This window comes from Juglans microcarpa x Juglans regia, chromosome 1S (assembly GCF_004785595.1).
Source record: "Juglans microcarpa x Juglans regia isolate MS1-56 chromosome 1S, Jm3101_v1.0, whole genome shotgun sequence".
Lineage (NCBI taxonomy): Eukaryota > Viridiplantae > Streptophyta > Magnoliopsida > Fagales > Juglandaceae > Juglans > Juglans microcarpa x Juglans regia.
This window is the reverse complement of record NC_054595.1, coordinates 27,691,429-27,713,562: the sequence shown is the minus strand read 5'-3', so window position 1 is coordinate 27,713,562 and position 22,134 is coordinate 27,691,429. Positions and strand designations below refer to the sequence as shown.

At 36.0% G+C, this 22,134-nt stretch overlaps 3 protein-coding genes across 5 annotated transcripts; all 3 read left to right on the top strand.

Moving 5' to 3' along the window:
- The first annotated feature begins 1,596 nt into the window (after positions 1 to 1,596).
- Positions 1,597 to 4,523, top strand: LOC121244314 (SHUGOSHIN 1-like). Of its 3 annotated transcripts, XM_041142326.1 has the most exons (11): positions 1,598 to 1,782; positions 2,312 to 2,475; positions 2,584 to 2,621; positions 2,724 to 2,832; positions 2,941 to 2,964; positions 3,047 to 3,115; positions 3,204 to 3,245; positions 3,344 to 3,449; positions 3,531 to 3,588; positions 3,705 to 3,842; positions 3,958 to 4,475. In XM_041142326.1, exons 1-11 carry the CDS (start codon positions 1,737 to 1,739, stop codon positions 4,241 to 4,243), a joined length of 1,080 nt encoding a protein of 359 aa, XP_040998260.1. In that variant the 5' UTR covers positions 1,598 to 1,736; the 3' UTR covers positions 4,244 to 4,475. The 3 variants fall into 3 exon arrangements, with proteins under 3 accessions (XP_040998257.1, XP_040998268.1, XP_040998260.1); XM_041142323.1 differs by having other exon boundaries at positions 1,597 to 1,782; positions 2,584 to 2,832; XM_041142334.1 differs by lacking the exon at positions 3,705 to 3,842 and having other exon boundaries at positions 1,597 to 1,782; positions 2,584 to 2,832; positions 3,958 to 4,523.
- Positions 4,524 to 7,466: 2,943 nt separating this feature from the next.
- Positions 7,467 to 8,508, top strand: LOC121244524. Its single transcript, XM_041142632.1, has 2 exons — positions 7,467 to 7,617; positions 7,735 to 8,508. Exons 1-2 carry the CDS (start codon positions 7,564 to 7,566, stop codon positions 8,344 to 8,346), a joined length of 666 nt encoding a protein of 221 aa, XP_040998566.1. The 5' UTR covers positions 7,467 to 7,563; the 3' UTR covers positions 8,347 to 8,508.
- Positions 8,509 to 10,195: 1,687 nt separating this feature from the next.
- Positions 10,196 to 15,229, top strand: LOC121247477 (zinc finger protein ZAT5-like). The gene is made up of 2 exons (XM_041145815.1): positions 10,196 to 10,199; positions 13,795 to 15,229. The coding sequence occupies exons 1-2, from the start codon at positions 10,196 to 10,198 to the stop codon at positions 15,096 to 15,098; spliced, it is 1,308 nt and encodes a 435-aa protein (XP_041001749.1). The 3' UTR covers positions 15,099 to 15,229.
- The last annotated feature ends 6,905 nt before the right edge of the window (positions 15,230 to 22,134 follow it).

Sequence of the window (22,134 nt, the reverse complement as noted above, 5' to 3'; positions counted from 1 at the left end):
ATTTATCTTTTAATAATGGATCTTACTTTTTTTCTTTCAAATAGAGAGTGCGAGATTTGCACAACTTAAAATAGTACACACCAACATGTAATTTGTTATATTTGTCATTTTATTTAAACACGTATTTACACATCAATATATATGATGTTTAAAGAAAAAATTATATTCATCATCTTCATACCACATATCACATATATTTTTTTTTCTTACCAAATGTGTGGTGTAAAAATGATGAGTAGAATAACTGAATTAGTTTATGATGAATAAAATAAAAAAATAAATATAAATAATCGTGATATGTGATATGTAGGATGTGAGATGATGATTAATAAAGTTGTATTTAAATAGAAAACTAAAAATAATAAATTACATATTAATACGTAAGGTGAGGATGATAAATAGAAATTTTATTTTGAGAAATATTGAAGGCTTCTGGTCCTGTGCCACTTTGTCCTGGTGCTGGTAGGAGTAGAAAAGCTCAGAGATCCGAGGCATTCCCTGCTGTTTGAGAAAGTAGAACATACAGGCGTGCCTTGGTAAGCTTTGCGATTTTTGCATGACTAAAAAAGTTTTTAAGGATGAGAAACTGTCTTTATTTTTTTGTTTATTAAACAAAACAAAACAAAAATGTAAAGGGAGGGTTGGAACTTGGCAGAGACGAAGCTTGAGGTGGATAGATTGATCATTTTAAGCAAAGCAAATCTGTATCAGGGAACAAGAAAGGGGGAAAAAGCCTTCTCTTTTCTCTTCTAAGCAGAAAGATGAATGCATTGATTCTAAACCAGCTAGCAAATAAAAGTTTGTTTGGGATGAGAATCAGATTGTCTACCATTATCATATATCATAATTATACATGTCTTCAATTTTGTGCAGAATGGATCTAAAAGTTTCAAAGACCTTGTTACCGACGAGGATGACACACTCCACGACAGTAATACTAGTTACAAGTTTTATACAAATTTTTTTTAAGTGGGATCCAATTTTTTACAAGGACTTGTATGAAACTTATCTATTTGAAACGTGTACAAATTATTTCTCTAACCGAAATCTGTTTTCAATTGTATTTGTGTTTTATTTTTATTAATTATTATAATATGTCATGTTGTTAGGTTAACTATATAAACACTATTATTTAATGACATGCCATAATATAATAAGATAAAGTATTATATATCAATATTTCAAGACTAATATTATATACTTTGCGTTCCTTTAAAAAAAGAATGGAGTTTACTTTTTAAAAATTAATTTTTTTTATATGAGTCTTATATTTTCTCATCTTTTCAAAAAAAAATTCACAACATTTATATACTCTATAATTATAAATATTATTTATCATATTTTAACGATACGTCATAATTAATATTGCGTATCCCAAAAGTGAGATCGATCTGGATGAAAAAACATCTGTTTTTATTATTATTATTATTATTATTATTTTATGGGGCCATAGAAGTAGGATGAAGCCCAATAAAATGTAGGGGAGAGGAGATTTCTCTCCGCCGTTATCAAGGCCCACTCGGCCCAACAAGTTTCCGTGACAGCCCGTAACTCTATTACGATGGTCCATTCAGGTCCGCGCCGTTCTTTAGGTTTAAACAGCCTCGGACTTGCTTCGGGAAGCCGTTGGATTCTCCAAACCTTCGGTTCCTTCGCGCTCAGACAATTCTAGTTTAGAGAGAGAGAGAGAGAGAGAGAGAGAGAGAGAGAGTTAGGGCGTTCGATTGGACTCGACTATGGACGTTGCCATTGTACTTGATTCAGAAATTTGCGTGGCTGGAAGTAAGCAAAATCCTTTTTTTTTTTTTTTTAAAGCACAAAATACTCTTACTCTAGTTCTTGCTTTACTTATTGATTTTGCGACTCTTAAAGTGTAGTTTTATCTTTATGATTACAGGATTTAAGTTTTGAATTTTTTGTTTGAAATTCATATTTTGATAACCCGCCAGGCCCTTAGGGTTAGAGTCTGTCAAATTACAACTGAGAAATGCGGTGCCTGTCGGGTTTCTGGGATTAGAGTTCTTGATGGGATGAAGGATTTGGTATTCGGGTTTGTGCTACGGTGCTAGGGGTAGGTTTCCGTAGGATGACAGTTTGTTGAATTGAGATGAGAACTCGTCACATCGTCTGTTTCGTTGCTAACGAAACTCGTTATATCGTCTGTTTCAATTTGGGCGCGTTATTGACTTTTCATCAAATGCAACATTTTGTTTTACAGTCCCTTTTCTTTGGTTTTCTTGGACCCCTAACCGGGGCTCAGGTCTTTTTGTAGTGCTTCCATTGTTCGATTACTAAGAAAAAGTGAGTGCAGATGATAGGATAAAAGGAGCAAAGGGACCCAAAATTGGAAGTGCTCCGAGGAAAAGGCTTGCTGACATAAGCAACTTGCAGAAGCAGCCTAAACCAGTAAACCAAGATGTGAATCAGCTGCCCTTTTCGCTTACGGCTAAAGAGTATATTGAAAAGCTACAGAAGGTATGCTTACAGAGGTCCTTATTTTATCTTCATGTCTCTGTTAATTCATGCTCTTCCTACATGCGATATCAGTTTAATTTATCAAGGTCACTGTGAATATGATTTCAGGAAAACGTGACACTGATGAAGCTTGTTGTAGAAAGAAAGTATCCTTCTCTATCAATTTCATTAATTGATTTAGTTTTTTTCTCACCTGGGCTTTTCCGGGTATGGTTCTGGTTTATACTTTCCTTAGTGTTGGTTGACAGTAAAATTATTGAACTGAGCAGAATTGAGTTACAGAAACTGAGAATCAGTCTGCAGAAAGTGCAGCAACAGAATTTGCAACTTGCCCAAGCAAACAGTCAGATGTTGGCGGTACCTTCACGTCTTTGATGCTCAGTTTTTCAGTTCTTTAATGCCCAAAAAATCTGATGAGAGTATCGAGGCCTTGGTGAATTTGACATTATGTTTATCATCCTGCAGGAGCTTAATTCAGGTAAAGATAGGGTAAGTATTCTGCTGCAAGAAAGTGATGCAACTTGATCCCTTATGTTGGAATCTGTAAAAATTGCAATTTGTTTATTTTTAGCTAAAAGCACTTCAGCATGAGCTTGGATGCAAAAATGGCTTGCTCAAAGCACAAAAACTGGACTCGGAGGTCAGCTTGTAGTAGTTAATTCAATCAGGTCCATTTAAGGTTATCAGAATAGAAATCTACTGACTTATAATCTTTTGTGTCTTCCAAGATCAAAGCGAAAAGAGTAACGCTCCAAAATTCGGGAAATGAGGTACCTCTATAAAACGCCTCAGCGGTTCTTAAAAAAGTTAACAGTTGATATTTTCCTGTCTTCTGTGATATTTAAACCTTCTCTTTTACTGTTTTAAGGTAGCTAAAACTAAGCACGATGAGGCAGGGGAATCTGCTCAAACAGCAGGGGGGGACTCTAATACTTGTCATAAGAACAGAAGAAGACGGCAATCCAAAAATCAATGTAATTAGCATACTAGGCCTTTCATTTGAAAATTTGAATCTGTTTAGATAGAAGCATTTATCTTTTATGATTTGGTTGCAGCTTTGGGTCCCGCCACTGGAAATCAAATCAACAATAAAGAGACTGTTGAAAATAAGAGGTTTGTCTCTGCATGTTTCATTGCTGAGTGTAAGATTGTAGTCAACAAGTCCTTTGGGTTTTTACAAATGATCCAGAGAATTAAAAATCATTTCATAGGATTTGATGTTCCAACAGAAATTGTTTGAGAAGGCAATCTGCAAGGTTTAAATCTGAAGAACCAGAGCCAAGTGAAGATTGTTTTGTGACAGATAGGGATTCAGGTCCTACCACTCTTAAACCAGTCCTTGTCAAGCAGGATATAGGAAATAAGAGGTTTGTTGATGCATGTTTCATGGCTGTGTGTAAATTAATGTTTTCAACGGATTTTCACAAAATAATCTAGAAAACTAATGGAAGCTTTGTGGTGTCCTTGACAATTTTCTGACAGGCATTGTTTGAGAAGGCAATCCGCAAGGTTTAAATCTGAGGAACCAGAACGAAATGAAGACTTGTTTGAGATAGATGATGCTAAATTCCCTGCATCTCCTCCAGTTGATGATGTGCATGACAGCAGTCAAATAACATCAGAATTGCCAGTCAAAAAAGAAGACGAAGGAGTCAAAGCTCAAGAAATTCGAAGATCATCTGTTGGAAGGCCATTGCGCCGAGCAGTTGAGAAGGTTCAGTGCTACAAGGAAATTCCTCTCAGGATGAAGATGCGCCGACAGGAGTGAGTGAGTCAATTCTTTCCAAACTCCTCCATTTGTTGTTGAGTGCTTCCTGCCAATTTGTGTCCTCATGATGTTCTTTGTTCTTGCACCTTCTGTCAAACAACTTTTCCCCCCTGTAAACATGTTTGTAACTTGCTGTATTCTTTTTCTTTATAATCATCTGCAGATGATAACTAAGAATCCGAAAATTATCTCGATTTTGGTAATTGAGTTGTATCCGAACAAACTATACTCATGGATTTGCATGTTGAGCTGTTGTTGGTGGTGGGGGTGGGATTTCTTTCTGAATCTCTCGGTCAGTTATTATGAGAATATACACGTTGAAGATGATTGATTACTACTTGATTTCATTGAAGTAGAGTTGCTAATTTGTGGCTAATGGTTTTTCTTTAACGGAGTAATTTTGGACATATTCAAGGGGGAAAAATTAAAGAACAAAAGAAATATATATATATATATATATTATTTTACAGTTTAAGATTTATTATTATTATTTTACAGATGTTTTTTAATCTCAAAGTGGTCTGTTCTGATCATTGACATATTGATAAAAAAAGAAGTCAAATTACGCTGTGATCACATTAGTATCTTTTTGTTATGTTTTTTATTTTTTCTTACCACCACCCAATGAATAATCTTCCCTCTTCCTTGACGTGTGGGTCCAGCATATTTCACCCCTCACGCATGCAAAAGAAAAGAAAGCTGAAAAGATTTGATCCTGTATCATATGTCACTCCTACAACTTACAAACCGCGTTAGCGCACGAACAAAGCAAGGCGCAAAGGAATAAAATTTCTTGCATTTAGTTGTTAATTGATGCATTATTAAAGCAGTTGTTGATGGCATACTTATGATTCTTCCCATGAAATAATTAAAATTCTCTAATGATTTCATAACGAATGATAGCATGAAATCGTGATGGCCATGCATGTGGGGGGTTCTACAATGTGGACGATATCTCACGCAATTCTTGGAGTGAATATAAAAGAGAATATGGTTTTGCTTTTTATTATGCCCACCTACCTGAATTAAAATGTCGGTCTAAGATAAAGCCATAGCAAATAATAAGTCAGGCTGCATGCCACCTCCATCTCAATTCCTTCCTGAGTTCATCACCCAGAGATATCAATAAGGAATTTGATGGGGCCTTAAAAGTTTAAAACATCCTCCTTTGATTTTGAAAATTCTATTTTCCCAAAAAAGTGGGGAGGCATATGGCATGTAAGTGGTAATGTGCATGCAAGAAGATTGTGGCTGCACCGCGCGTGAGAGTTTAAATACAAATCACGGATTATAAGGCTTTATTATTTTCGTCGGTTGAAACTGAAACTTCAATCCTACTAAAAATGTAGAGTGAAATGCACCGTAATGCATGTGGATGGACAGGCCTATAGATCGTGGAATGGGGATGCAAAACGCAGGGCAAATCTTCCCAGAACAGGGAGTTTTGAATGGGTCAAATTGGACAGCCAATCTTCTTTTTCCCTATTAAAGGATAAGCCTGTTGTCCAAAAGATGTCCATGAGGACCCTACCATTATCTCCTTTTGCTATATTTTTTGCTGAAAATTTTCGGTTCCGCTCCCTTTTCTGACTAATAATATGAAAGATGAGGAGATGGGTGCATTTGCATGCAGATGCAGACACTTATCTCAAGCCATATGGGCAGACATGTTTCATTCACAACAATCTATGACAGGATACATTTTAGTGGCTTACAGCTTTCTTTTGAGTTTCACAATTTAACTACATAAAATCTGGAGCTGGTTTCATTGTACAAAAAAGAGAAAGCAACAGATTTCGATTGTATGTGATTTTCTGAGAACTGAAAACTGGATTTATTTTGCTTACCAATCAGTTCCTTGTACTCCTATTCGGGTTTTGGGCCTTTGGCTGAGGTCTGGTAGAGATCGTGGGATGGGAATGGGGGAGGGGAGCTTTCTAAGTTCAACTCTTACTGGGTCAAAAGTAGAAAGAAGGAAGAAGAAGAAGGAAAAAAAAACCTCGATTGCTGAGCTGATTAGATAAATGAGCCAAAATAAGAGATGGTTCAACGCTAAGAGAGTTAAAAACTCCATTTTTCATTCATTTTCTCCACCTATATCTTACTGAAAGAAACAAAACTTTGGGTCATGTGGACCAAGTCCAACATTAGCTTACTTTAGAAAATTTGGAGGTTAGAATGCTACTTTTGAGATGAATTTGGGGTTACACTCGTGGGTTTCATCCATTCATCTCCTTTCCTTTTTATCTATAAGGGGGGAAAAAAAACAAAAAACAAAAAAAGAAAGAAGAAGAAGAACAGAAATCATGAGGCAAAACTAGCTCATATCAGGGCAAGACTTATATATCTTATATTCCACTTCGAGAGTCAAAAAAGAAAACTTCAGCATAAGCTCTAGAAGGGAAAAAGTGTTTGAATCAAATAGCTTTAATCATTCATTAAATTGCACTTTATCTTTTAGCCTGACAGATTAGGAGATTCTTACAACACTAAACTTTCATTAGGATTGGTTTTACTATGTTCTATTTTTTAATTTTCCCCTCCCTAAAGCGGTTGGTTTCACTACCACTCAATTCCTTTTGCCATCTGCTTGTCCCTTGCCAACCTTTAAAACCTTGATTTGACCTTTGTTGTAGACAGCAAAGCTAGATTCCACCTGAATTGGCCCTGTTTTACCTCAAAACATGTATATGAGTTTCCATAAGGAATTGTGGCATATTTTTTCTATTTAGTTCGGGGGTTAGCTTTCTTGTGATGGCATTTTACAATATATTATAAGGATGTCTGTAGATAATGTGAAATGGAATGAATAAATCCAGAACTCCATGAAAAAAACAAAGAAAGAAAAAAATACAGGACAGTTCAACAACCATATATTAAAGATTTGGATGTTTTTCATCAGCTTTTAATATGCTTGTTCAAGGGGACACACATCCTCAAGCCCTCATTGCAGCAACATCTTCAAATTTACATTTACAGTCGCATGTGCCTTTTTTTCGACAGGTAGTTACACCAAAAAGGTGCAGTATGAAGAGGAACTAGCTCTAACTTTTTACTGCAGATTTCACACCCCTTCCCTCCCGAGTTTAGTCACTCACACAGAATCCAAATGCATAAAGATGTATGCACTCCGCAATTTGGCCTTTCTATACTTTTGGCCTTTTGTGTTTTTTGTCCAAACTCATGTCCTTTGAAAGAAAAGAATTAAAGTGAGAATAAAAAGAAAGTAAACAGAAACAAAGTGCTCCAATTCTATAAAAGTTGAAGAACCGCACATAAAGCCCCCACCCCATCTACTTCGGCTCAGACCACTACCAGAAATGGAGGTTCAATGCAGTCCTCTTGGATGGGAATTCTGCTACCAAGATGATCGGGTAAGAGATACTCTTTAGGCCTCTTTGAGTCCAGTGCTTTCTTTTGTTAGCAACTCTTTTTCTGTTTCTCGTGATTGTGCTGTCTTTGGGGATAATAAAAGTTGCTAAAATTGGCAGGGAGTTGAAGAGTTAAGACATTCTCTCTTGTACACAACCTTGGAGTTAGAGACAACACTTGTAGCAGCTAAGGAGGAGATCACAAGAAGAGAATATGAACTGATCCATCTCAAAGATCTTTTGAGCAGGACCATCAAAGAGAGAGATGAAGCGCAGGCAAGATGCCATAAGCTAATGTTGGAGAAACTCGTGCTCCAACAGCAGCAGCAACTACTAGAAGAGCAGCAACTAGCTGCTTCAAACATTGAAGATGAATCAAAAGGCACCGACTCTAGCAAGCATTCTATCTCTTCTGACTGCCATGGAAACATCATGTCCTCTCCGGAAACTGACCCAATTTCACAACCGCTGCCACAAGCCGCCTTGCAATTAGTATCTGAGAAGCCATTGCCAGAAAAAGGGAAGCTCCTGCAGGCAGTGATAGAAGCTGGACCACTCCTGCAAAACCTCCTCCTGGCCGGACCACTCCCTCGGTGGCAGCACCCACCTCCCCAACTTAACTCCATTGAGATTCCACCAGTGTCTATCTCTTCCCCATCACCACGTCTTGCACGCCAAGATTCTTGCATTAGTTTCAATGGTTGTTTTAATAACATATCTAATGCTCTGTGATGGCTCGGATTATTCCCCCAGGGCCAAGCATTTGAGAGGTTGCTCTCCGTTGACCAACACCTAGCTAGCACTTTTGTCTAATTTCTTACTACCATCCTTTTCATACTATCAAAACATGAAAAGGTCATTAACATGAAATGGATGGTTAGCTGTTATGCATCATTTTCAAAGTTTGTACACAGCTTTATCTTAGAAATTAAAATCCTAACTTCCCTAGCATCATCTTGGATGGAAAAATTGAACCTTCTTCTAACTAACTCTATTTCAGACTAATTCAAAACAGTAAACTACTTTTTATGTCGTAATTTAATAAAAGCAATTGTTGGGCTCATGTGATTTCATTTTGCTTTTGCTTTTTATGTCGTAAAAATAAAGTAATATTATAATGATGGTAAGTATGACCAAAACAAGCAATCAATCATAAATCTTCCTAGGGATTTTCCTTTCCATGAAGCACACCTACCATGCACTCACGGTGAGTGTCTGCCACTAAAAAGTGCATCCAATTAGATTTCCCCATCATAACTAATGAGTTGAGCACTTGAGATAGATCCGATCAAAAAACTCAGGCTTGATCCACACCACCACAACCTTATCTGCCTGCACTTGATCAACAAGCTGTCCTAACTCTCCTAATAGTAAAACCCAGTACGAAGTTAAAGGACATGGATTGATATAGACCTCTAACGCAACAAGAAGTCAATGAAATTTGTAGCAGCTAAACAAGTTTAATTAGGATGCTGCAGGTGAAGTTACAACAGCATTCAAGTGACCGAATAATCAACAAGCTATGAAAATTAAACAAAGGTAAAGGAGGATCTTTAATAGGGCTGTAAAATTGCAGCAAATACGTACGTACGTTGTCCTGACTCCTGACCCCATAAAGCTTCGTTCTGTGACTGCGAGGCATGCGTGTGTGTGATCGATGGAGGATAGGCCCAACAAGTAATAACATGACCACTATCGAGACCACGCCCAACATGATCTACCGCTATTACTCTTAATTAATATTATGATTTCGGATTTATTTACCACCAATTTCATTCGATGAAAATAATATTCATTCAGGAATATCTCACAGGCCAATAGATGTTGGTAAGATTTTTTATTTTATTTTTATTTAATTAACCACTTTTAATAATTCAGAGAAATATGAATACAGTTAATCATGTTCGATGCATATAATTATTTATGAATTAAGAATATTTAATAATTTGTAAAGTTTATATATAATCATATAATTTAATTATCTCTCTTAAAATTATAGTTAAGTGTACGTTTAAATTGACAACTCATGACCAACTGATTATTTGGATAAGGATGATAGAATAGTCAGAATTCTCTTCATTTACAAAATGATTAATTTCTACGACTCCATCATGATGAGATCGAATTTCATAACAAGTTTGGGCTTCTTTTTTATTTGTCGTATGTTTGATTTATTCTCATACTACGTACATCTGTGTTTTTTATTTTTTATTTTTCCTTCACTTTTTTTTTAGAGATGGTGTCAACGATTGAGATGGGTTGTGTACGAAAAAAAATTATTTTCTATAACAAGCTCGCGGGCCGTATAGGGCCTAATTTATATATGGGACTAGTACTGGCTATATAGTATATATAACGGAAATATACATTAACATCCGGTAGATCGATCTACCAATATTTGATAACCAATGAATTAAGTGAAAGTAAATATTGTATTAAATGTATGATCATCGAGGTCACAAATTAAGACCCTTTCATTAATTTATTAATAATAATATTGGTTATAAGAACTCAAAAATGATATTCTAGCTCATAATAGTAAAAAAGATCATCATAACCCTTAATTGTTACGCCCTAGATCATGGGTAAGTACGTAATTTTATAATTAATTAACTTGATCGAATTAGCTGGATTTACATGATTCTAATTAATATCAATATATAATTACGATATATTATTATAAAATTGATGGATTACCATCCAGGGACGTCTGTTTAATTGATTATTTTCTTAGGGTTAATTTATTAGGGGTTTGGTTTTGCTTGGTACTGCCAACGTCGACAAACATACCATATATATCGAGTGGCTCAGTACAATTAACTACGCACTGAATCTGATCTCTCTGATCTCCCTATGTATGCAAATACACGTACATAAGATCAAGTACTGCATCTATAAAAAGATCACATAAAAATAAATCTACAAACTACCTTGGTTTGATGCGGTATGTTAGATCTATTTTATAATAAAAATAAATTTATAATCTAACGTATTATATCAAATCATGTCAGTTTGTGTGTTTATTTTTGTGTGTACAATTTTTTTGTGACTAAAGTACTATTTCTCAATATATATATATGTATATTTATACACACACAAATTAATAGTTTGATCATGAGGAGATGCTTCATGCATGTCTTCATGTGCTAAATGATGATGATCAGGAGAGGCATGCAGGCAGAAGGTGACCTGGAAGAGAAAGTTGGAAAAACAAACCTGATGTGGAGAGCTGGCCTGAGAGGAAGCCATGACGAAGATCTTGATCCCTTGCTTCCCCCAGCCAAATCTCTTACTTTTCTAGCTCTCTAGGCCGGTTGGTTTTCTGCCTCTGATAACGTCGTGCCGCACACAACTCGATCTATGGCACTCCAATATGAACTTCCCCCCTACCTAGCTAGCTCACTCCTTAATTATAAACCCAACCATAATTATAACCATTGACTCACCTCCTTCAAATATATATATATATATGCCCCCCACAAACCATGCACCAATAATGCAGGCATGCATCATGCCCCGGTGAACGGTGATCGATCATGTGATCTATACTTGATTAACAAAAAAAAAAAGGGATAATTAGAAGACAATTAAGTTGGTAAAATGGAGAATTATTCTACATTAAATTATATATAAATCGAAAGAACCTGCAAAGCAAGCCAAATAAAAATCGTATCAACTAACTAGATAACTATTTACTATATAGCTAGGTACTATTATTGTTAGATTAATACTTAAGAAATGCAAAACATTGAATATATATATATATATATATATATATATAAATATACCAGCTTAATTAATTCATAGCTAGTGTGTATGATTAAGTGTAGAAGTGGTCAGATTACAATTTAAGAACGACGTATAGATTAGGACATAGGATATACATACCGTATACGTATTATCAAACTTATGAATAAAATATGTATATATATATATATATATAATCATCATGTATATAATATGATCGTGCTAGATAGCTGATCAAACTTATAACTATATATGTTGTCCAAAGACGTTATATGATTCCCGAATCCTGCAAAATGAAGATATATAGTAAGATCATATCGATCTAAGCCGATCAAAATGAGCTTAACCCTGCACTTAGTTAGCTAGCTTACCTCTCGATCGAGTTGATCATCTATTGTATAATTAAGCTCAAGCTGGAGTATAAAGCACAAATTTGAAACGTAGACATTCTTAAATATCAATTGCACGTATTATATATGCATGCGTCATGATGCTATATAATGTTGATGGAGGAACGATCGATCGATGACATTCACGATACCTTTCTTAATTTTTCGGCGTTTTGACTAATATCTATCAAAATACAAGTACTAGTCAGCCATGCATTAATTGATCAGCTTTTCTTAACAAAAATTTAATTAATTGGGATATTTGATACTGAATAATATCTATGCCTTCTTCTGAAGGGAAGCTAATTTTCTCGTATCAAATTAATTATACTACAATTCAGTCGAATATATATATATAGTATGTACTTCAGAATTTTTAGCTTTTTCCAAGCCTGTAATTAATATTGGATTTACCTGTTTTTTTTCTTTTCAATATATATATATATATATATATATATATATATATTACTTGATAGTGTCACATAAATGCCGATTTTGTCCCTAAATTTTTCCCCAAGTACGTACTGTCTTTTTATGGAGCAAAAGTGGACTTTTATGTAGCACTATTTCGATCTTCATTAATATTACACATGATGATATACGAGGCCACGTCTATATATATTTATTTTGCATGGAATTTCAATCCGCGTACGTGTACACTTGGTGGCCATCCATATATAAATAATATGATGGACCCAATCAGATCAACCACGTACAACGATTTATTTGTTTCAGCACCACAACGATATATATGTATATGGTGGGTCAGCACCACATTATAAATCGACTGATTGCAAAGTTGCATATAATTATATGCATGTTATAATATATAGTTAGCGTGATGTGAAGATGATCACAAGCATACTTTAACCAATTAATTTTGTGGATGCTATATATTGTTTATGAATGAGTTAAAAGCTAGAATTCACATCGGGCGTTACTGGATATAATTACATGGAAAAGAGATCGATGATTATAATGTCTTGGTTTCATTAATTCATATGTATATATCCATGAATTAGCCCAGAAATTAATCAAAGTACAGAATGATAAAAAGAAAAGAAAGAAAAGGAAAGGAAAGGAAAGGCGTGGAGCACCGCGGATGCCGTGGTTCCAAGCTTGCACTCCAATCATCTCATTGGAATCGTTGAGGCAAAGTTATGGGCTTTGCTTCCTCTCTTGCTTGCCTTCACATCGCCATCTCTCTCTCTCTCTCTCTCTCTATATATATATATATCCTCTGTAACTTGCGGCATATTTTCTTCATTTAGACGTGGCTAATGTTTAGCATGCAGATAGTTAATTTATTATATATTTCTGATCGTTCTTTATCGATCGCGTCTGCCGAAAGAGAAGGATCATTCATGTGAGACGCATTATAAACATGCAGTCCAAGAACTACGAGACTAATAAACTTTTAATTGGCTCACAAAACCAACGAAATAGACCCATTTTTTGGTCACACATCAATGAATAAATGATCTATATGACAAGTTTCTGCATGCATTCACTGATCAGTTCTGGAATCAAATCAATATTAGTTTTAGGCACGTTAGAATTTGGTAACATGTCAAAGTCTCCCTCTTGAAAATTAAAGGTCGTTGATGAATAGTATAGCACGTGATCAATACGTACGTACGTGATCAAAGAGCATAAAAAGGAGGTGGATTTTTATGGGCAATTAAGGAAGATGAGTAACACGCTAATTAATTAGATATGTAGTGGCCAACTAAGCTTAGGTAGGGTTTGTTTTGATCAATTCGTGAAGTGCGTTGGCGAAGTGTGAGAAAGAGAGTGTGAAACGGACTTTTATACGTTCAACAGCTTTCTCCCATCTAATTAAACAGTTTAACACCACCCCCTCCCTCCCTCCTCTCTCTCTATTTTTAGCTTCTTCTTATTCTTTCTTTGTTTTTTTAGTCCAACTTGTTCCTTCAATTAATTGTCTAAATCTGATTATCTCTATTTCCCAATAACTCTCTCCGTTACACTATAATTCCATAGTTTTCAACTCCATTTATAAAGGCTTTATATATCCAGACAGCTTCTAGAGGTAGGAAACTTAACAAGGATTGGGAGAGTAATTCGCTGTTACTGTTATTCTATTGGGTGGCTTTTTTCACTTCAAACCCTTCCTCTTCACTATATAAAAACATTACGTACACAACACAACCCCCCACTCTCTCTCTCTCTCTCGCTTCCTCCTCTACCCCAAAAAAACATCTCTTTCTTTCTCTCTTTGAGGCTACCTCGATTGATCTCTTTGGGTTTGTGGTTGCGGCGGTGGTGGTGGAACATGGAGGCTCAAGAAGAAGTTATCGTCATGGGGGGTCTAAGGAGAATACCCACATCGTCAAAGGGAAGCGCACCAAGCGCCAGAGGCCTCAATCACCTATCCCTTTTGCCATGATCAGTACTGTTAATTCACCGACCGGAGAAGGAGGCGGTACTGGCGCTGGTGGAGGTCTCGATGGTGAAAAGAACTGCAATATTGATACCATTAACGATGACAACACCAGCTTCTCGCCGGCCACTTCCACTGAATTACTACAAGATAGCACTACCGAGGAAGAAGAGGACATGGCCAATTGCCTAATCCTTCTTGCTCAAGGTCAGACCCGGCCTGAGACCCCAAGACAAGTCGAAGTAGATCACGGTGGTGGTGGTAGTGGTGGTGGTGATGCTTATAAGTTTAATAGTCGAAGATTCTTAGAAGCAGCAGCAAACGGCACGGGCAAGGCCGGGTATTATGTCTACGAGTGCAAGACTTGCAAGCGGACTTTCCCTTCCTTCCAAGCGCTAGGTGGGCACAGGGCTAGTCACAAGAAGCCCAAGGCAATGGCAGCCGCGGAGGAAAGGGAAAGGTCATCGAAGCAGTTCTTGTTGTCGTCGGATGATGATCAAGAAGCGCAGTCCAAGAAGAACGATCTCATCTCTTCTCTGTCTCTCCAATTGAGCAGTAGTAGTAGAGGTTTGGGTAGCAATAATAACAGGTCTAAGGTTCACGAGTGCTCCGTTTGTGGGGCGGAATTCACGTCCGGCCAGGCCTTAGGCGGCCATATGAGACGGCACAGGGCGCCTAATATGGGAACCAATACCACTTTGTCCTTTACTTCTCCATCATTGGCGTTGGAGCCTGATCATCATCATGATCAAGAAACCAAGAAGCCAAGACAGATGCTTTCCTTGGATTTGGATCTCAACCTTCCGGCCCCAGAAGATGATCACCGAGAACCCAAATTCCCTTTTGCAACAAAACAGCATCAGCAAAAGCAACAGCAACAACCACAACAACAGCAACAACCTCTTGTCTTCTCCGCTCGGACTTTGGTGGATTGTCACTACTAAAAAAACAGGGTCAGACTTCTTATTTGTTTCTCCGTTTATCTTCAACGCTTGATCTCAAAGCTAAGACGAGGGGAATTACCACAATTGTTTTTCTTTTATTTACCATTCAAAAAAGTAAACGATTCTTTAAATTCTTTTTTCTAATATCTTAAGCAATTGTTTCACGGACAAGTTAAAATTCTTTGTTAAAGCCATAGTTTGTGTTCTGAAAGGCTTATAATCATGGAAAGTGCATGATCAGCATCTTTTTCCTCTTCTTTTGGATTGGTTTTTGCCTCATTTTCAGTTGGAAGGAATGTGATCATAAACACTTTTAGACAGAGAGAGAGAGAGAGAGAGAGAAACGAGAATGGGTGTTCGGTTTGGATGTCACCCCGGCCCTCACCGTCGATCTCAACCAAAAGTCATGGTTTATGTTTCATTGTTTCAGTTACAAGAAAAGCAAGCCGTTCTCTCTCTCTCTCTCTCTCATATTAGCCAGTGACAAGAATAGAATATTAGAAAGCCAGTAAGTAACTGCAATTCCCACATGAATCCACTTAATGTCCTTTCCTTTTTTTCTTTCCATAACAAAGTGATATTGAAAAAAAAAAAAAAAAATGCCTTATCTAGCTATTTTTGTTCTTTTCTTTGCTTGGTCCACCACCTGTTAGTTAACAGCCTGCTCATTACACCAAAGCAAACATCTGCTGTCATCCAGACCCACAACCTTTTTAAATTGCTCCATAGGTTCTGAATCTTCTCATACCCACTTGATTCAACTACTAACTTTTAGAGTACGTGAAGTTAGGTTGCATCAAATATTAATCATGCAAGTAGGTTTAAACCCATTTTCATTTCTTGGAATTGAGGTTGGTCGGCAGAGAGTACTTCATGTGTTTAACTTAGAGCGCAGTTAAGTTGGACAGATTGTTCACGTTTGATACGTAAATGCAGTCTATATCTCTCTTCTAATTGAAACTCTTAAAATTCGGACTCTAACGAGAAGATATTTTTTCATATATATATATATATATATATATATATGTCTTTCGTTATAATCAATGAAGACAAGTACTAAATTTGTGCCAAACTGTCGCCATTGTTTTGTGGCATTGTTAAATCCTCATGATTAGCTGTTGTCGAGTAAGTGTACATCGATCACAGAGAGAATGAGGTCGTGAGAGCGGCAATTTGTGAGGTTGCCAATGACTGCCACATGTATGTTGACCAGTGTTCTAATTTGGGAGTTTGATGCATACGTTGAGCTGAAAAAAAAAAAAAAAAAAATTCACAGGTTACAGATCAAAGTGCCAAGTTTAGCAAGTTTGGAGATTTTCATTGGGGTAGACGAGGTGAAATCATTATTTTAATCAAATACTTTGTGGGTAAGTTCCAGATGCATTTTAGAGAGCGAATACACGGAAGGTTATATGTACATCTTATAAATTTAGTGAAATATTTTAGTCATAAAAATTTGTACGAAAGCATAATTATATCGTATCATATAAAATCATGATAATTTGTGAGTTAATAATTTTTGTAAAATATTCTTTTTATGACTATAATAATTCTAATAAATTTAATACTTATAAAACATTACACTAATCATAAATGAATATTAAAATATCTAGGCACTATATATATATATATATATTTCTCTTAGAACTACTAATTAATTCTTGAATTTATACAAAGACATTTAGATGATAATATGATATCAATACGTAAAACTGACAAATTTATCAGATTTAATCAAGGATAGAGATACAATCATTTTATAACTTTTTGTAACGCTATTTTAAATAAATGATATTTTTATAAAATAATAACTCTTATAATTTTATTTTACGAAATTAGTTTCCATTAAAAACAAAATCGTAAAAAGAATTATTTAAAAAAAAAAAATCTCCTTACAAATAAGTTCACACATCAAACTACGTATTGATATTAACTTAATACATCCGTTTAATAAAACGATACAAATTAAAATTAAAAATAATTTTTAAGATAAAAGATTTTCTTATTCTCAAAAAAAAAATAATATCAATAAAAAAAAAATCATCGATACGTAATTTAATACATCAAACCGCTTACTCTTTTAAAAATGGTCGTCTTTCGTCGGTTTTCATTAATTTTTGCAATTAAGATGTCAACTTTTTTTGAAGCTTGTGGGGTCCGGCCTACCGCCAGAGTGTTGCGTAATCGATCGATCATGACAAGATTGAGCATCAATGTTGGGTCTGTTCAATCAGCAAGTAGATGAAGTACTGTTCGAGGCTTCCACAATTTGTTATGTACACGTGAGGTCAAGTGGTTGTTTGAATAATCAAGTAGCACGAAGTAGTGCAAGTAAACTCGGCATTTATTTTCTAGTTACAAGATACAGAAATTGCGTGAAAAATGAATTGCGTAAGCATCATGATCATGGACCAAAAAACAAAACTGGAAGTTGTCAAAGGGACTTACCCTCAAAGCATTTGTTTTTTAGTTATTTTATTCTTGCTACAATGTATAAAGCATTTGTTTTTTAGTTATTTTATTCTTGCTACAATGTATAAAGCAGACCATCAACATCATATAAATGATTATGATGATATTTAATTTGTAATATTAAAATTTTAAAATTTATATTCTAAATCAAATTATGCAACGTAAATATTTTACTAAATCTGCTCTATACATCGACTTGAGAATATAATTTTTATTTTATTTTTACGAATTTTAAAATACTACAAAATTAAGGATAATTCGGGTTTGCATGATTGTATCATAAGTGCAAAGAAGGTGAAATCCGGAATATTTTTGTCTTTGGCATTCATACATTTGGTCAAGTCTTTGCCAAGTCCAACTATCTAATGCAAATTGCAAAAGCAATTAAGATGACATTATCTCGAAGCTTGTTATTGTCTACTAATATTGAACTAGCTAAATGATGAAGCACAAAATATGGCTAGTTTTTTTATTAAATCAGTTGCATTGTATTAGCTAAATTTATTTAAATAAGACTATGAGCAACAATAAATCTAAACCTTTCTTTATCTTTAGCTAGACATTGGTTACGGACAAAATACATATTTTATTCTAAAATATTGCTATCTCCGATTATTAATTAACATTATCAATAATAATATTAATTAATTGATTTTGTACGTGATTATTAATATTGTTATTTCTAATTATTAATTAATATATAGGTAGTATAGTTATAAATTATGAAAAAAAAATGTTTAAAAAAAATATTACTATTAAAAAATAATATAATTTAATATTTTGACTAGACAATTACCAATGCTATAAATATCATATCTGATCATGAATAAAGATTATTATGGTATCGAATGCTATTCAAACAAATCAAGATAATTACTTCTCTATATTTTTTGGAACGAGGTAACAACCGACAACCGTTGGTTGCAGTCGGCAGAATTATTTTATTGGGGATGGAGGATAAATTAAACAACCAGGTGGGAGAGTACTACGCAACTCTCAACAAAATAAATCAAATGATCAGTCGTTTTCGTTGGCCAGTGAGTACTTCTCATTTCTAGGGAGAAATGTATTCCAGTCTAGTATACCTTCCGCATTCATTTTTAAAATGAAAAAATGATTTTTTTAATAATTAATATATTTTTTTTAAATAATATATGAGATTTACACATTTTAAAATTATATATAAGTATAAGACTCATTGGAAGGTGACTCATAGTACAGAAATAAAGCAACCGTTTAGAAAAACCACTGCTAGACTATCAACAGTTGTATGCTTATGAAAGATCGATGACACAGATCTGGTTTACAGTTCATACGCCTTCGGTAACGCTCTAGTCCCAAATGAGTCAGAGAGTTACTAACGGTCATCTAAAATCATATCTCACATTACATATATAAACTCAAACATCTTAATTACACATAGATCTCCTTGTTTTTAAACCAACTACTCCAAAACAATTAACTAGGAACACCACAAAGTCTCAAAATTAACATCAACCTTCCAAAATATCAAGATAATAGAGCAAAACAAAATTTCTGAATAAGCTGTCCAATAATCAAAGTACCCTCTTTATACTTAACATGATATGTTAACAGAGTCTTACCTATGCTTCATATTCTTAATCCTCAGCTGAAACATCTAAAATATCTAAAAATATTGTAGAGACAAATGGTGAGTTATCAACAACTCAGTAAGTAAAAAACATATACTAATATGTAAACATGAGCATTCTCAAAGAATTCAGAATGCAGAGCAAAACATTTTTAATTTTAGAGTAGAGAATCAAAACATATTCTCAAAATATCAGCGTGACAATTTTGGAAATATTCATATTAAAAAATATATTTTGACATGGCATAACTGAACATTACTATCATATTATCTCATATCATATCATATCAGAGTATTATATCAGAACAGATGCCATGTTTAACCTTCGTAGTAGGGTTGTACTATTCTCGGTGGCCAAATCGGGCAGAAACAGAAGTGAGTCTTCCTTTTATCATTCTCGAAGCTTTGAGTGTGCATATGTGACGCCCCGACTCCCACGTACAAAAACAAGGGAATCGAGACGTCAAGATGGTGACAACACGGTCACGCATCCCAACGAAGTGCCAGTGTGTGTACATGCAACAGTGTACAAATAAAATAACGCAGCGGATAGTATAAATAAGTCAACCAAGTACCAGAAATTTAAATACAAATATTTAACACAATTTATCTTTAAAAATATACAATCATCCCAAATATAATACAAAAGGTAAATACATAAATTGATAAAAACATAACTCACTAAACAGGAGCAATCCCAGATCACTCCTCCAATGGAGCCAAGCTAAGGTTCGTCATCATCATCTGCATCAAAATCTGCGATACCATAAAATGGTACCACAGGTAAGTATAAACCAAACAACTCTCGGGATAAAAATACATTAATGCAACCAACAATATAGCAAAATACATTTAGCCATAAAATACCATTTTTTTCCAGAAAAATGATTATTTCCAACACACGCCAAAAATCCCATTTTGGCCCAAAATATCCGTAAAACATTTTCCCATAAAATGATTCACACAAACAATCCATTTATCGGACACTGTAGGCGGGAATCACAGGCGGGACTCTACCACCGTCCCTGCTTACCACCATCCCTACCGCGTGCACCGTAGGCGGGAATCACAGGCGGGACACAACCACCATCCCTGCTTACCACCATCCCTATCGCGTGCACTGTAGGCGGGAATCGCAGGCGGGACTCTACCACCATCCCTGCTTACCACCATCCCTACAGTTCCTTTACACACAATGAATACTTAACAGAGCACTGTAGGCGGGAATCACAGGCGGGACACAACCACCATCCCTGCTTACCACCATCCCTACAGTCTCTTTTACTTTTACTCACATGAAAATCCAATTCCAATAAACACATGAACATGTATGCAATCATGCAAAAACCCAGTTTTCTTTACAAACATGATCATGCATGCAATATGCGATGTACATGAACAAGCCATAACCAACAACCAACAACCATAATTCACAATGCAAACAAACACACAACTCCGTCCACAATCCATCCGACCCCCGAAACTCCTCGGACTCAGTCCGGCAAAACAAACCAATTCACAGATAATATGTGTTAGTGCAAAAATATATTTAAATCACGAAAGTTCTTTAAGGAAAATACTTACAGTGCAATATAACAATTTCCGAAGGATCACGAAGTTGCAAGTGGTGATGTCTGAGCAACACCACAGTGTAAAATACACTGTGGCCGTGGGTCACAGATACCCACTTTTCAACGAGGACAAACGAAGACCCAAAAATGGTAGGGTAGGGCCTAGAGAGGTCGGTGAAGCCAATGGTGGTGGTGGTTTGCCGTGAGTGGCGGCGAAATGGGCGATAGAAGACCAAAATGCCCAAATCGGAAATGTAGATGGTGGAGCTTCACCGGTGACAGATCGGAGCTGGGGTTGGGTCCAATGGGTTGCCAAGAGGTCGGGATGAAGTGGTAGGAAGATGGTGGCCAATGGCGGTGCGAAGGCGGCGCAACGGCGGAAAGAGTGCCGCGGCTTCGAAGGGCTACTGGTGGTTAACGGCGGCACGGATGGAGGTGAGGTTGGTGGGGTGAGGTCGCCGGCGGCTGGGGAAGCTAGCGGGCTGGGCGGTGAAGGCCACTGCCGGCTCACGGCGGCGCTGGCGTGAAAGTGGCCCGCGGCTTCGTGGGGTGCGTGTGGGCTACCGGCGGCGAGGTAGGGGCTGAGATTTGGGGGGTGAGGTCGCCGGAGGGAGGGGGAGCTGGTCGGCCGGGCGGTGTCACGCACGGCGGCGCGACAGCGGCGGGCTGGGGGAGAGGAAGAACGGACGGAGAGAGAGGGAGGGAGAGGGAGTTGCGCGCACGGGGAAGGGAAAATAAAGAAGAAAAAGAAAAGAAAGAAAAGAAAAGGAAGGAAAGAAAAATGGAGGGAAAAGAAATGAGGTCCAATCCTCATAACTTGGGTCACAAAAATGATCCAACGGAGATGATTTTAAAACCACAAGTTAAATAAAATAATTTAAACGTAATGGTAAAGTCAAATTGAAATAATTAAATCCCACAGTAATTAATTTAAATATTAAAAGCAATTTAAATGCATAACAATAAATAAATATTTGGAAAGCACATAAAAATAATTTTCACCAAATTAAAATCGTAGAAATAAACTTACTAAAAATCCAACCAATTTTAAAATAAGAGGATAAATTTTTGAACAATCAAAAATAATCATTCAGTAAAAATACACTAAAATACGGGGTGTTACAGCATACAGGAAAGACTATACAGAAAAACACTTTGTTTCTAATGTGGGTGTACTCAGAGACAGAAGTTGGTATCAACCCAAACAGATGCCACAGTTTTACACTTGTAGTAAGGTCTAGGGGTGTAAAAAAAATGGGTAAACCGAACTGGTGGGTTTGGTCTATTACCAAGTTTGGTTTGGTCCGGTACCGATTTTATTTTTCTTAAAACTAATCAAAATCGGTCGGGTTCTGATTTTTCTTTTTCTAAAATCAGATCG